The sequence below is a fragment of the Annulohypoxylon truncatum genome, assembly GCF_022578515.1.
Source record: "Annulohypoxylon truncatum strain CBS 140777 unplaced genomic scaffold F4807scaffold_1, whole genome shotgun sequence".
Lineage (NCBI taxonomy): Eukaryota > Fungi > Ascomycota > Sordariomycetes > Xylariales > Hypoxylaceae > Annulohypoxylon > Annulohypoxylon truncatum.
The window spans coordinates 779,676-792,046 of record NW_025953787.1 but is presented as its reverse complement, the minus strand read 5'-3'; the positions used below and the strand labels follow the sequence as shown (position 1 = coordinate 792,046).

The 12,371-nt window shown below is 49.5% G+C and overlaps 4 protein-coding genes across 4 annotated transcripts; 3 read left to right on the top strand and 1 right to left on the bottom strand.

The window, feature by feature from the left end:
* The first annotated feature begins 401 nt into the window (after nucleotides 1-401).
* F4807DRAFT_7818 (HAD-like domain-containing protein) lies at nucleotides 402-2,494 on the top strand. Its single transcript, XM_048003477.1, has one exon. The coding sequence runs from the start codon at nucleotides 672-674 to the stop codon at nucleotides 2,214-2,216; it is 1,545 nt and encodes a 514-aa protein (XP_047859278.1). The 5' UTR covers nucleotides 402-671; the 3' UTR covers nucleotides 2,217-2,494.
* Nucleotides 2,495-2,988: 494 nt separating this feature from the next.
* On the top strand, nucleotides 2,989-4,495 carry F4807DRAFT_7821 (uncharacterized protein). Its single transcript, XM_048003480.1, has one exon. It carries the CDS (start codon nucleotides 3,444-3,446, stop codon nucleotides 4,224-4,226), a length of 783 nt encoding a protein of 260 aa, XP_047859277.1. The 5' UTR covers nucleotides 2,989-3,443; the 3' UTR covers nucleotides 4,227-4,495.
* Nucleotides 4,496-5,045: 550 nt separating this feature from the next.
* F4807DRAFT_404431 (ankyrin) lies at nucleotides 5,046-8,963 on the top strand. The gene is made up of 2 exons (XM_047996118.1): nucleotides 5,046-5,239; nucleotides 5,294-8,963. Exons 1-2 carry the CDS (start codon nucleotides 5,100-5,102, stop codon nucleotides 8,637-8,639), a joined length of 3,486 nt encoding a protein of 1,161 aa, XP_047859276.1. The 5' UTR covers nucleotides 5,046-5,099; the 3' UTR covers nucleotides 8,640-8,963.
* Nucleotides 8,964-9,478: 515 nt separating this feature from the next.
* On the bottom strand, nucleotides 9,479-10,707 carry F4807DRAFT_455206 (NAD(P)-binding protein; the record flags this gene model as incomplete). The annotated part of the gene is made up of 3 exons (XM_048000675.1): nucleotides 9,479-9,920; nucleotides 10,005-10,371; nucleotides 10,479-10,707. The coding sequence occupies 3 exons, from the start codon at nucleotides 10,705-10,707 to the stop codon at nucleotides 9,479-9,481; spliced, it is 1,038 nt and encodes a 345-aa protein (XP_047859275.1).
* Nucleotides 10,708-12,371: the final 1,664 nt, after the last annotated feature.

The window sequence follows — 12,371 nt, the reverse complement described above, 5'->3', positions numbered from 1 at the left end:
GTCGATACCAGAAGATACCAGTAAGAACGAATATGTTCCGGATCTGATAGGCCCAGTTAAAGCCATCAAACGCTCGGGATACCGTCTTCCATAGGTGGGAAACGTTGTCACTAGCTTATCCAACCGTTTCATCGACCTGCAAACTATGCAAGGGACCGTTCAGCACCCACGCTTAACCAGGCTCAACCGGGCTCCATCATGGCCACGGATTACGGCTGATGGTAAACAGATCAGTACGCTGATAGTCCGATTATGAGACTTCATCCTTTAGTCCTTTGTGGTCCCCTGGGGCAACCTGGTCAACCTTTGTGTCGGTTATGTACTGCTCAGTCGAGTGTATGAGGCATAGTTACATTAGCTGTGCATGGAGAACCAGAGTTTGACTTTTCGTCGTCATCAAAGTTTAATCTATATCCCGTACGGTGTAGTATACGGTACGGTAACAAGGCAGACAGGGAGGACAGGGAGATAGGCAGATGAGAAGCTACTTGCGTGAGCTGATGACTAGATATAACGCGACCCTCCCGTCATAATTAACATTTAGTCTCTTCTTAATTCCACATGACAAACATTCTTATCCTCCATCTTCTCATCTCATATACCCATTTCGAAGCATTTTGAAGTTTTTTGATACTCCTTTGAAGAGTCTATACCCCTTAACTACATTCAAGATGCCTATGTTCGAAGATTACGACCTCGTCCAAGCTTCTGAGAAGCAGGACAAGCAGGACAAGCAGGTGAGGAAGACCGCTTCCATGGCCAACACCAACGGCAATGGCAACGGAGCAGACCACGCGGTAGAACATCACCTGGGCCACGATTCTCTAGCAATTCCCGGCGAGCATGATGACGGGCCGATCGAGGTTCCTGCTTCAAGATCATCCATCTCCGAGGCTGCCAAATACATGCACAACTTGAGCGCCACACCTTCCATGAAGGAGAGAAGAGGCTCGCGTAACTCCTTCGGCTCTACTCTCCCCATCCCCAGATCGAAGAGACAGTCCCGCCTGTCCTCGGTCCACTACCCCGATGGTGATGAGGCTCTTACCCGTCCAACCCGCCCGGGCATGCCGCCTGTGCAGCCTTCGCGTGCCATCTTAGCTTCGCAAGTACAGAGCGTCGAAGTTGAAAAGGTGAAGAAGGCCAAGAACATGGCATTCGCTTTCGACATCGACGGTGTCCTTGTCCACGGCGACCGTCTCATCCCCGAAGGTCGCCGTGCGCTCGAAATCTTAAACGGCGACAATGAGCTCGGCATCAGAATTCCCCACATCTTCCTGACGAACGGATCGGGCAAGCCCGAACAGGCTCGCTGCGAGCAACTTGCCAAGATCCTACAAAACCCTGTCAACACAGAGCAATTCATTCAATCACATACCCCTATGAGCGCTCTTGCAGAGTACTACCACACTGTCCTAGTTGTGGGTGGCGAGGGCTACAAGTGCCGCGAAGTTGCCGAGAAATATGGCTTCAAAGACATCGTCGTTCCCAACGACATCGTTGCCTCAGACCCATCCATCGCCCCTTACCGGGTGTTCACCGAGGAAGAGCGAGCCTCCTCCCGACCGCGGGACTTCACCAAGGTCAACATTGAGGCTATCATGGTCTTCTCCGACTCCCGAGACTACGCTACGGACATGCAAATCATAATGGATCTTCTACGCTCTGAGAACGGTCGCTTAGGCACGATGGCCAAGGACCCCGTCTCCCAGCGCATTCCTATCTACTTCTCTCAAGGTGACCTCCTGTGCCCCACGGAGCACTGGACGCCCCGCATGTCACAAGGTGCATTCCGCATTGGTCTTGAGGCTATGTATAGGGCTCTAACTGGCACCGACCTTGAGCGTGTCGTCTACGGCAAGCCCGAGACCGCTACCTACAAGTACGCCGATGAGGTTCTTGCATCATGGATGGAGCAACTCCACGGCGAGGAGAGGCTACCGGAGAACATCTACATGATCGGTGATAACCCGGCCTCTGACATCATCGGTGGCAACATGTACGGTTGGAACACTTGCCTCGTCCGCACCGGTGTCTTCCAAGGCGGCGACAACGACGAGAACAACCCAGCCAACTTTGGTGTATTCCCCAACGTACTGGAGGCGGTCCAAACTGCTCTACGGAAGCAACTAGGCGACGACTTCAAGATGCACTTCGACGACCGGATCAACCCGGTCCTACACGGAGATGCAGCTGATGCCGCCGCAATCATATAATGACGGGATGATGAATATTTTTGTTTTTGTTTTTGGGAAAGGGCGTTAATTGGGGGGGATGACGAATTTTCTTGGATATTTAGGATTTTAAACGGCATCGTATCAGCATTGACTAACCATCAAGCATGACAAACTTAGAGAGATTGGAAAGACTGACAACCTCCTGGAGAGACGTTTAGACATTTTTTCTTTTTGGCAAATTCAACCACCTTCTTACGGCTTGTGTGGTTAGGCAATTGGTGCTTGTTTTTCTTGTGCCTTCGCCTTATGTCGCCTATTCCTCTGGATCACGCCATCGTCAACGACTTTTGCAGCGTCGAGTGTCATTGTTGCCAGCAGATAACCTTCACAGTGCATGATTCGAAAACCGACTCGCTTACACGGATCTGGTGTTTTGTTTGACTTGTATTATCACAGCTGACTTGGCAGACCGAAGACCATTCCACATTTTCGAAGCGCCATTATCTCTAACCTTGTCCCAGAAGTAACGTCTGTTCCCGTAGTCTGATGATGTTATTATAGATTATTGGTAACATCAAGGTTGATTTGTTATACAAAGGGCCGTAAATACATATTAACTCACCATAATAGTAAATCTTGCCGCTGCTGGCTATGAATAAAAAACGATTGTAACCCTCAAATACTCATCAATGTGACTATGATCTTATGCGAGTGAAACCCAACGATGATATAAGAATTAGCTGTCACATTCCACAAGTGCCCGAGTACGTAGATGAAGTAAAGTTGTAGAGTTGCTAATTTCTAACATTTGATTGGCGAAGTCTAAAAAGTGTGAGCTGAGGCAATACTAACCGAGATAAGAGACTGCAGGTGAGTTCCTGGCCAATCACCTTCAACCTGGAAAAAGGGGGGGAACATAGTTCCAGAAAATAAGCTCTAACCTAAATGCGACACCCGGACTACGCGCTAACCTGGTTCGGTAACCATCTCATTTAACGAAATCTTACGAGGCGCATCGTGAGTTGGCCGTTTTGATTTTTTTCCCGCTTCACAACGTTCTTTACTAACTAATTAAATTGTCTCAATCGATGTCGGCCGCTTGCCAGAGCTAAGCTACTCGCCGCCGCCGCGAAGGCGCGCAGCCGCTCATTACATCATCGTCGTTCTCTTACATAATAATAATAGATAATTCTGTCACTCATTATACACCCCACTGTACATAGGTACTGTGCTTACGCACATACGCATATACGCCGGGCTAAACCTATGCGCCGCATAACGGCGCTTGCGCTGACCCTCGGGCTGGCGTCGCGCGTCGCGGCCGATAGCGGCGCCGTGTGGGCGACGCCGCACGACAGCTACTCGTCGTCGGTCGGCGTGCTCGGGTGCAAGGTGGACACGAACCGGATCGCGTACTGGCCCAGCGCGGTGGACTGCACCAACATCTGCGTGTCGCTCAGCTACGGCGGGCGCACGGTGAAGCTGCTGCGCGTGGACCAGTCGCAGGGCGCGCACGACGTGAGCTACGACGCCTGGAACTACCTGTACACGGGCTACCCGGCGACGGAGCGGCCGACGGCGGGCGGCGCCGTGGCCATGGACTTCGCGGACGTCGACGCGTCCGAGTGCGCGGACCTGCTGCGCACCGACGGCGCCCGGCTCCCACTCAGCGCCGCCAACAGCATGAACTTCCTCGCCGGCTGCCTCGCCCAGCCCGACAGCTGGGTCGCGAGGAACTACGTCCTCTACAACATCCTCGACTCCACCTGCTCCTGGGGCCACGACGAGGTCTGCACCCTCGACTGGCCGGCTGCGAACCAGGCTAGCTGCCCGAGCGCGCTCGGCGACCCGGCGAACCTGACGTCCGCGCCCGTGTACAATATCAGGTACCCCACGGGCCAGACCGTGGTGGCGTCCTCGGGACAGGTCGTTCCCGCGCAGGACGACGCTGAAGATGGAAGTGCTGGGTGGCTTGGGAAGCCGCCTGATTTGGTTGGACTGCTTTTGCTGATGACGTTTTCGATCGCGGCCGCAAATGTGCACTTCTGATTGCGGTCATGTGACACGACGTAGCCTATGAACGAGAGGCTTGGTCCTGTTGCGGATTGGTGGCTGGCAACGCTGACGGTGTGGTTGCGATCGGGAGATCGGATGCTTGGAAGCGAGGGGAACTGGTCCCGCGTCGAATGCTTTTACGAAAAGATACCCTGTTGATTTATGGCGACTATCTACGAAAACATTCTATCAATATATAATTTACATAAATATCTTTGATCTTGTCTTCAAATTTACCCACCGAGGAATTGTGGATATAATTATGTAATCTTAGTCTTCAGTACCTATTGAACTTCAACGACCTCTTCTGGCACAACATCACTACCACACCTCTGCCACACCTCTACAATGCCGCTTCCTTTGTTCATATCAGAGCCTGCTGCTAACATGCAGATATAATGTAATCAGTCGGGCGAAGTTGCGTGGCGCATGCATTCATGCCTGATTGACATTGCAACAGAATTTCGGTGACAAAACCCGGCCGACAAAACCTGGACACCAAAACCGGATTGCAAAACCTGGGTCTATGCAATGTCTACAGCCTGCCTGACAAAACCAGACCGGGCTGGGCTACTGTACCACTATGCACAATTCTACAGGAGCTACAGGACGGCAGTTGGCGGAATTATCTTCCCACCCTCCTCAGCAGGTCAACGCCATAATCAGTGTAGTAATTACATGAAGTAGCATACGAACGTGCCCGATGGGGTTTGGTACAGCATTGAACGGATTCTCCATGAATTGGTTTCATCATAGCAAGTGTACATAGCCTCGTACTAGTATAAATATGAGACTCCCTTCGTTCTCATCTATGCCAGTGAAGGTTCCTTGCTGCATACTTTTCAAATCTCAACTTCATAAGCGGAAATGGCCACTGTAACGCGTAAGATCTCCCAGGACACCTGGAATCTTCACAAAGAGACTATCTTGAGTCTCTACTTGACATCAGATCACTCTTTGAAGGATTTAGTCCAGATTATGGATAGAGACCATGGATTCTCCGCTTCGTAAGGTTTACCTATGCAAAGCTTAGCCTCACGAATCTAACAAAATACGTTCAGTTCTTCACAGTTTGAGGCCCAGCTGAAAGTCTGGAAGGCTCGCAAGAACCTCAAAAGGCTAGAATGGGAACAGTTACTCGAAAAGATTGATGGCCTATCTTCTCAAGGTATTCAGTCTAGAGTAGTAATCTCAGGCCATCCCGTGTCGACGAATAAAGTCCATCGAGCAAGGCGTTATTGTAAGGGTAAATCTCACCTTGGTAAACGCCGTCGGGATGAGGCAGATCTCGATGAAACAATGGAAAACGTCACCACTAGCGACGTCTTGATTGAAGTCCAAGATCAGAGCGGCAGATGGACTCAGCATACCACCATGGCAAAGATCAGTGACACCCAAGCGGACTTTAGCTCAACACCTGGAATACCTCGCCTTGATACGCAATTGCATCTAGTTGAGGATAGTGATGATCGAATAGGATTACTTCACGACGAGAGACCCATTCCTCCAGGGCCTGGTAATGCATCTCTTCTGCATCTTCCATTTGATACATCCTTCGATAACTCATTTTCCACTGGCGGTAGTCAGTATTTCCCGCCGTTTATGGACGAGCCATTTATTGGCCCTGAGCCTTCGGAATCACAATCATTTCTACAGAATGAACCCAACTTTGCTACGGCTTTTTCGACCCTAGAAGTAGTAACTTCTCCGCTGCGATTAGTTGACACTACTCCATTTCCGTTTGGGACGCTTTTCCCGGAGGAACTGCCATTCAAACGATTTGAGCGGGAATTGATATCGAAAGGTCTCAAATTAACTGACTGCCCGTCACCACTGCAAGATTCACGTCTGCTATTTGGTGCCTCAAAATTAACCTCAATGTTCATCCACGAAACCGCAATTGCTATGTCACGCAGAAATGAAAAATCCAACCAAGAGAACTTTTACAACGCTTGGCGATCATTGCAAACATTGGGCACGATTCTTCCAAGGGATCAGCATGGCTATGATAACGGCAGCATAGCACTATGTACACAAGAAATGTCTGATGTTGACTTGCATCGACTTCTTTTATTGTCCGCTGCGAATGGATTTATCGGGATGGGCGATATACCCATCGAAACGGCGTTGCGGTTTCTAGATCGCAATAGCAACATCACCTCGCTATTGCCGCGCGTTTTCCAAGAGAATAGAAGCCCTATCGCGAGGAGCCTTGCAGAGAATCTGTTCCGGGCATCAATAGAGGCATGCGATCACCAGAAAACTAGATTCTTCCTCCAAATGGGCCTGGTAGATGTCGACAATACAATTTACTTCGTCAATAGTGAAAAGCGTACTCCTATAGAGCGAGCCGCCGAACTCCAAGGACTCAAGGTCGTTAAGGAGTTGCTCATATTCAAACCTGATGTTCGACGAGCCCTAGGATATTTGATAAAGGGGAGATGTCCTACGAACTGGTACGGGTACGGGGCAAAGCGTGACCACAGCCTGTTTACCCCGGATTTTATTGGGGTACTGGATGCCTTAATTGAAGCAGGGGCAGAAATTTGCAGCTCATCCATTGAACAAGCATTCAGAGGATTTGTCGATACGAGTCTCGCCGAGACGCTTCTCAATAGACTTACGCCATCTTTCCATTCGGAAGCTTTTGAAGATGATATTCCGATCCTAATCGCGCGGGCATTTCCGGATGACATTGCCCAGACAGTGATGGCTAAAATCATATCACAGTGTGAGCAGGTCGGTTGTAAGGCATGTATGAGCAAGTATTCAGATACGATGAAGAAAGCACTCGTGTCTGGCGCGAAGCGAGGCCTTACACGGCTTGTTCAGTTTTTGCTCAAATATGCGAAGTGTTCGCTGGCTCTAGTCCTCAGCGCGGCTATACAAAGTGGGAATCAAGAACTAATCAATTACCTACTCGACCAAAATATTGATTTACGCAGAGCACCGGCTGAAAAGTTGGATTCTAAGATGACGACACCACTGGCTGAGGCAATCATCGCGGGAGATAAAATACTTATTGGAATACTTGAAAAGAGAACTGTACTTCACAGCCTAAAAGATGAAGACGTTTCATCAAGCCATTTTGCTTCTGCGATGGCCGCTGCAGCGCAAGTAGGAGATATCGACTACATGAAAAAGCTGTTGTTACTCCATCATCACATTGACTATAAAGGAATTGCAGGATTATTTGATGCTGCCGTTGAATATCAGCAAGAAGATGTCGTGCGGTTTTTGCTTGATATAGGGATATGCCATCTTGATATTTATATGACATCTACGACGAACTGGTTCTTTAAAGTTTACAAACGGGGAAACAAATCGCTCCTTCTTCACATGATGTCGAACATTCCGGGTCTCATCTTCAGAAGAATAACAGGCGGCGCCATTGAAGATTCAAAACTAGAAGATGTGGATATGTTCAACTTCTTTTGCAAATCTGGCCGGGCCACAAAAGAATTCCTAACAGACTGTTTGCGTATAGCTGTTAAGAATAACGACATTCGAATGCTTCATAGTCTTCTTCGGCAAGGAGCAGATGCAACGGACGAGATTATGCTTATGTATGCCGTAGGACGTCCCGACACACTTCGCATAATTTTAGCGCATATCCCGCCGAACCACCGAGGTGACCCAGGGTTTGGGCAGACGGCTGTTCATACAGCTATTTTAGGACGCAATACAGAAGCGCTAGATATTCTCCTAAAATGCAAAAGCATTGATTACGAGTCACTAAAAGTCGGCACTGCTACGCCTCTTTCGACAGCAATTAGAAGGGATGCGGATTGCTCTGGCCTCATTTTCCCATTTACCACGAGGATCCTTAGCACGGGGTGCGACATCAATGGCATTATAGAGCACGATATCTCGAACCGGCTAGGCTCTAATGTGACACCACTTCTAGCGGCAATCAAAACGAGAAACAAGAACCTGGTACAGTTTATTATAAGCCGTGGTGCCAATATCAACAAAGAGGCCAGGTATGGAGTCAGGCAAACACCGTTACAAGCTGCTGCCCAGGTTGGCAGTCTGGATATTGTGGAATTGCTTCTTCACAACGGTGCGGACGTTAACGCCAAACCAGCACTTCATCGTGGCGGGACAGCTTTGCAGTTCGCAGCCATGAGCGGAAATTGCAATATCGTCGTAATCTTGATGAATTACGGCGCTAGCGTGTACGATGCCCCATCTGAGTTCGGTGGAATATGGCCTATCGAGGCCGCTGCTGAGCATGGCCGCGTAGATATGATCCAGTTTCTCTGGAACGCGAGTATTTTTGGTATACCAATTGAGCAGTGCCGTAAAGCAATCCGACTTGCAGAAAAGAATGGACATGGAGGATGCAAGGAATTGGTCTCTACCTTGGCTGTGTCAAGCGGAATCATGCCTGCGCTTGAGGGATAGGAGTAAGGCGGGCTCGCTGGGCACGCATCTCGTTGAACTTGACATGGATGAGTATCGCTATGGCATCGGGGTCCAATTGCAATGGACTTTTCTTATGTAAAGTCACGGCGTTTGGTATGCGAATTGGTTCAAAGGGGATGGAGTTCATGGGTGACTGTGATTCCGGTCATTGTTAGGTGTTATGCGCTTATTGACTGGGCGAATGATGAATGAAAGCGCTTTCCTTCACAATCTTTCATAGCTCTGCATAATTTCATAGGTATTTCAATTCATGTGGTAGAAAGCTAGACCTATTTCTACAAATGAAACACAGTTTCATACGAGGTCCTTCGAATCTATTACAAAGATACAAATTCCGTGACTTTCCTATTAGGTAAATATATGAGCTCGCTGTGTGCCTATCTATGTTCCTACGATTAATGTTGACATGGATATTTCACATTATCTAAATTCAAAGTCGATAGGCAGTAATAGGATCATGTCTTCAACTAGGTAGCTAAATAGGCTCACCATCCACTCATTCCCTTTCCCTTAAGATAGGCAGTGTAAAAGAACTGAGAAGGGCTAGTTGTACTTACGTACTAAGGGTTTGACATAACTAAAATCAGTATAAGAAACCCATACATACATAGTTAGTTAGTTAATTCATATATGCTATCATTCTGGATGGATAGGTAAGCCTCGAGCATCCAATACTAATTGACCATTCATGTAAAAAAGGTATCAAGTATATTCATCAGGGAAGCGCCATATGCTTCCTTCCTTCCTTCCTTCCTTGAGTCTTTACTCACATCCATCTCACCAAAACCCTAAAACCAAGCTAAACAAACCCAACCTCTCTACTTAAGCAACGGAACCAACGCCTTCGCCGTGTCCACAATAGTCGTCTCATACGGGATCCAGTCCTGCCCCGTAGCCTCGACCGCCTTCCTCCCATCAAACGCCACATCGCCGCTCGTCGAAGGATACCCCTCGTCGTAGCCCTCCCCGGGACTGCCCCTCGACAGCCCGAGCTCCGGCATGCGCTTGTTCAGGACGTCGGCCATGGCCTGGGGCCCGCCGGTCGCCGCGGCGCACAGGTAGCGCTGGCCGTCGGCGACGGAGGGGTTCAGGACCGACCACAGGATCACGCGCGCCACGTCGCGCACGTCGACCGTGTTCTCGTACAGCAGGCTCGGGCCCGGGATCTGCTTGGTGCTGAGGAGGGAGAAGAGGTTCGCGAGCGAGAAGGGGAGCTGCGAGGGGCTGGTCCAGGGGATTAGGGGCGGGCCGGTGAAGTAGCTGTGGTGGTGGATCGCGGGTTAGTGAGGGATTTGCGATGGTGGGTATTGGTGAATAGGGGGAAAGGGGGAAAGGGGCACTCACGTAGCTTGAAGCGTCGTCATGCTGAATGACGGGTTCCGCTCCTCGCGGAACTTCCAGAACGCTCTCTCGCCGGCGGTTTTGCTTGCGCAGTAGGCATGTAGACCGCCTGCCTCAGAACCTAATTGCGCGATGGCCGGTTCGGAAGTTGTGTTCCAGTTCTCTTCCGAATAGATGCCGGGCTGGGTAGGTACGTCGAAATTAGCAGCGACGGAAGACATTAATACCACGCTCTTCACTTTCGGTCCGGCCTTCGACGCTGACTCTAATATCCCCATCGTGCCGCTTATATTCATGCGGACCACTTCCGCCGGTGGTAGAATGAAGGTGTCTTTGACTGGTGAGGCGAGATGGACGATTGCGGAGCACCCTAAAACCCGGTGTTATTCGTCAGCTTCTCATTCCCAATTCGTATCTCGTAGACGAAAACGGCCATAACTATTTGCTCCGTTTGCCCCCACAATGTGAAGTTCGTACCAATTACGGCCTGGTCAAAGGCGCCGGGTGTGGTCATATCGGGGACCTGTACGACTTCGGCCCGGCATCCGTAGCCAAGTCCCAGCAACGCTTTTTGGACTTCGGCGCCGGCGTCGAGATTTCGGACTGTGCCGCGCACGCTGTACCCGGCCTTCATTGCCAACTCGGCAACCCGGCCGGCAAGGTAACCGTTGAAGCCGGTAATGAGGATTGTCCCCTTCGACAACATCTTTCTCTTTTCCTCGAACAATTTATTATGATTAAGATGGCTAGGTGAAATATCGATGCAAATCCGGCTCGCTATCGATGATGTGTTCATTCATTCACGTGCTTGTGCTTGCGTTTGTGCTTGTACTCGTGCTCCGCGAACAACGAACAGCGAACAAAAAAGGATATTGGAAGGAAGTGCATCACAGCCATTTGTATAAATCCGTCTTATGTAGTCCAGTCATTCGAACGCATCTCGGTAATGTTCTTTTGCAACTTGGAACTTTTTATCTCGAAAGTAGCGGATTTCGGATTTCGATTAGATAGAGGATGTTTCCTCACGTTGTGTTTGATTAAAAGTTTACCTTCCACCTCTCCTGTACTATTTCTTTCTCTGCTATTAGTTGCGGCTGGATTAGAACAAAAGGACAATGCATCACACCAGCGGAATTTGGGGGTAGGAAAGGGCCTGCAGCGCCGCACCGCACAGCGGCCGACCCCTACCCCCAGGTAGCGAGGGAACCCCCCTTATTACCCTTTTCGGAAGCGAACGTCGCTTCTAACTGGACGGTTCGCAGTTGCTGAAGAACGAAAGAACTTAATAATGCTCTGCTTAAGGTTAACAGGCCCCATAATCTTATTATAATCCCGGCATCCCGCTAAACTTTAACCTAGTCGGGTCTCGGTATCTAGCTCAAAAGTTTTGTTTTTCTGGTGGGTTTTAATATAAGACAGCGAACAAGGTACGGTCCTTTTAACAAGCTGTGTCGTTTGAACGCCCTATCATAGCGTCTGTTTTTTAAAGTAACGATGCGGTCTTGACATCTGTGGAGCTTCTTGAGTTAAATGTTCCCGAGGATCTGGTACCATGAAACGGTCATCTTTATAATTAACCATATAAATTGAAACCTCTACTCGTTCTCGGTAAGACTGTCGTCATGTAGATCACAACGCATCGGATTACCATATATCGGTTTATTTCCGCTATTTAAAATCATCACCCGTCACGACAACGCCGTACCCTAAGCGAGTTGCGAAGTTGGCGAATGGACACTATAGATGTCTAGACTAAATCCCTAGATAGGGAGCGAGCTCTGTTTCGGTGCGTCACGTTACATGTCCGCCCCATCATTTTAGCAGACACGCCAAGCTAGCATAAGGGGCAGGAGATGAAAATCGCCTATGAGTAGCGGAGAGCAGCACGGCACGTGCAGGACGCAGAAGGCTTATTAAGTTACGGAAGTACCATGCATTGCTCTGTCATGCTGATATCATATCATGTTAAAGCGGAGAGATTCCATCAGGCTCGCGGAACGAGCCTCAGATTTCCATATAATTGCGGCCGCGATGTCAGTACGAGTACGACTTCGACCTGCTCGGTTTTACCATACACCACCTCGATGCGAGTTTGAAGCGATGTCCTTTTACATCGGTGAAGAGCCAGTGTCCTACTGGTCGCGTTCCCCTCTCGTGGCGTCCCTTGCGTTGTATCGCAGTGATAAACAAGAGCTTTGATATAAGTCTGTTCCATTCTGTTCACGGTCGAGCCATACACTTCTTACACGTGGTGTCAACGGTGATACTCATAAATTAACCACCTTCATGCGGCCTCGCTCGGCACGCATCATGACCGCTGCATCTCTTTTGGGGGCGGAGAGAATTTGTCAACATGACCCGGCAGCTCAT

What these genes read in the sequence shown, in the direction of transcription:
- F4807DRAFT_404431 (XM_047996118.1), top strand. Translation starts at nt 5,100, where the DNA reads ATGGCCACTGTAACGCGTAAGATCTCCCAGGACACCTGGAATCTTCAC. An exon ending in GACCATGGATTCTCCGCTTC is followed by an intron (nt 5,240 to 5,293) that starts GTAAGGTTTACC and finishes AAATACGTTCAG; the next exon opens with TTCTTCACAGTTTGAGGCCC.
- F4807DRAFT_7818 (XM_048003477.1), top strand. Translation starts at nt 672, where the DNA reads ATGCCTATGTTCGAAGATTACGACCTCGTCCAAGCTTCTGAGAAGCAG.
- F4807DRAFT_7821 (XM_048003480.1), top strand. Translation starts at nt 3,444, where the DNA reads ATGCGCCGCATAACGGCGCTTGCGCTGACCCTCGGGCTGGCGTCGCGC.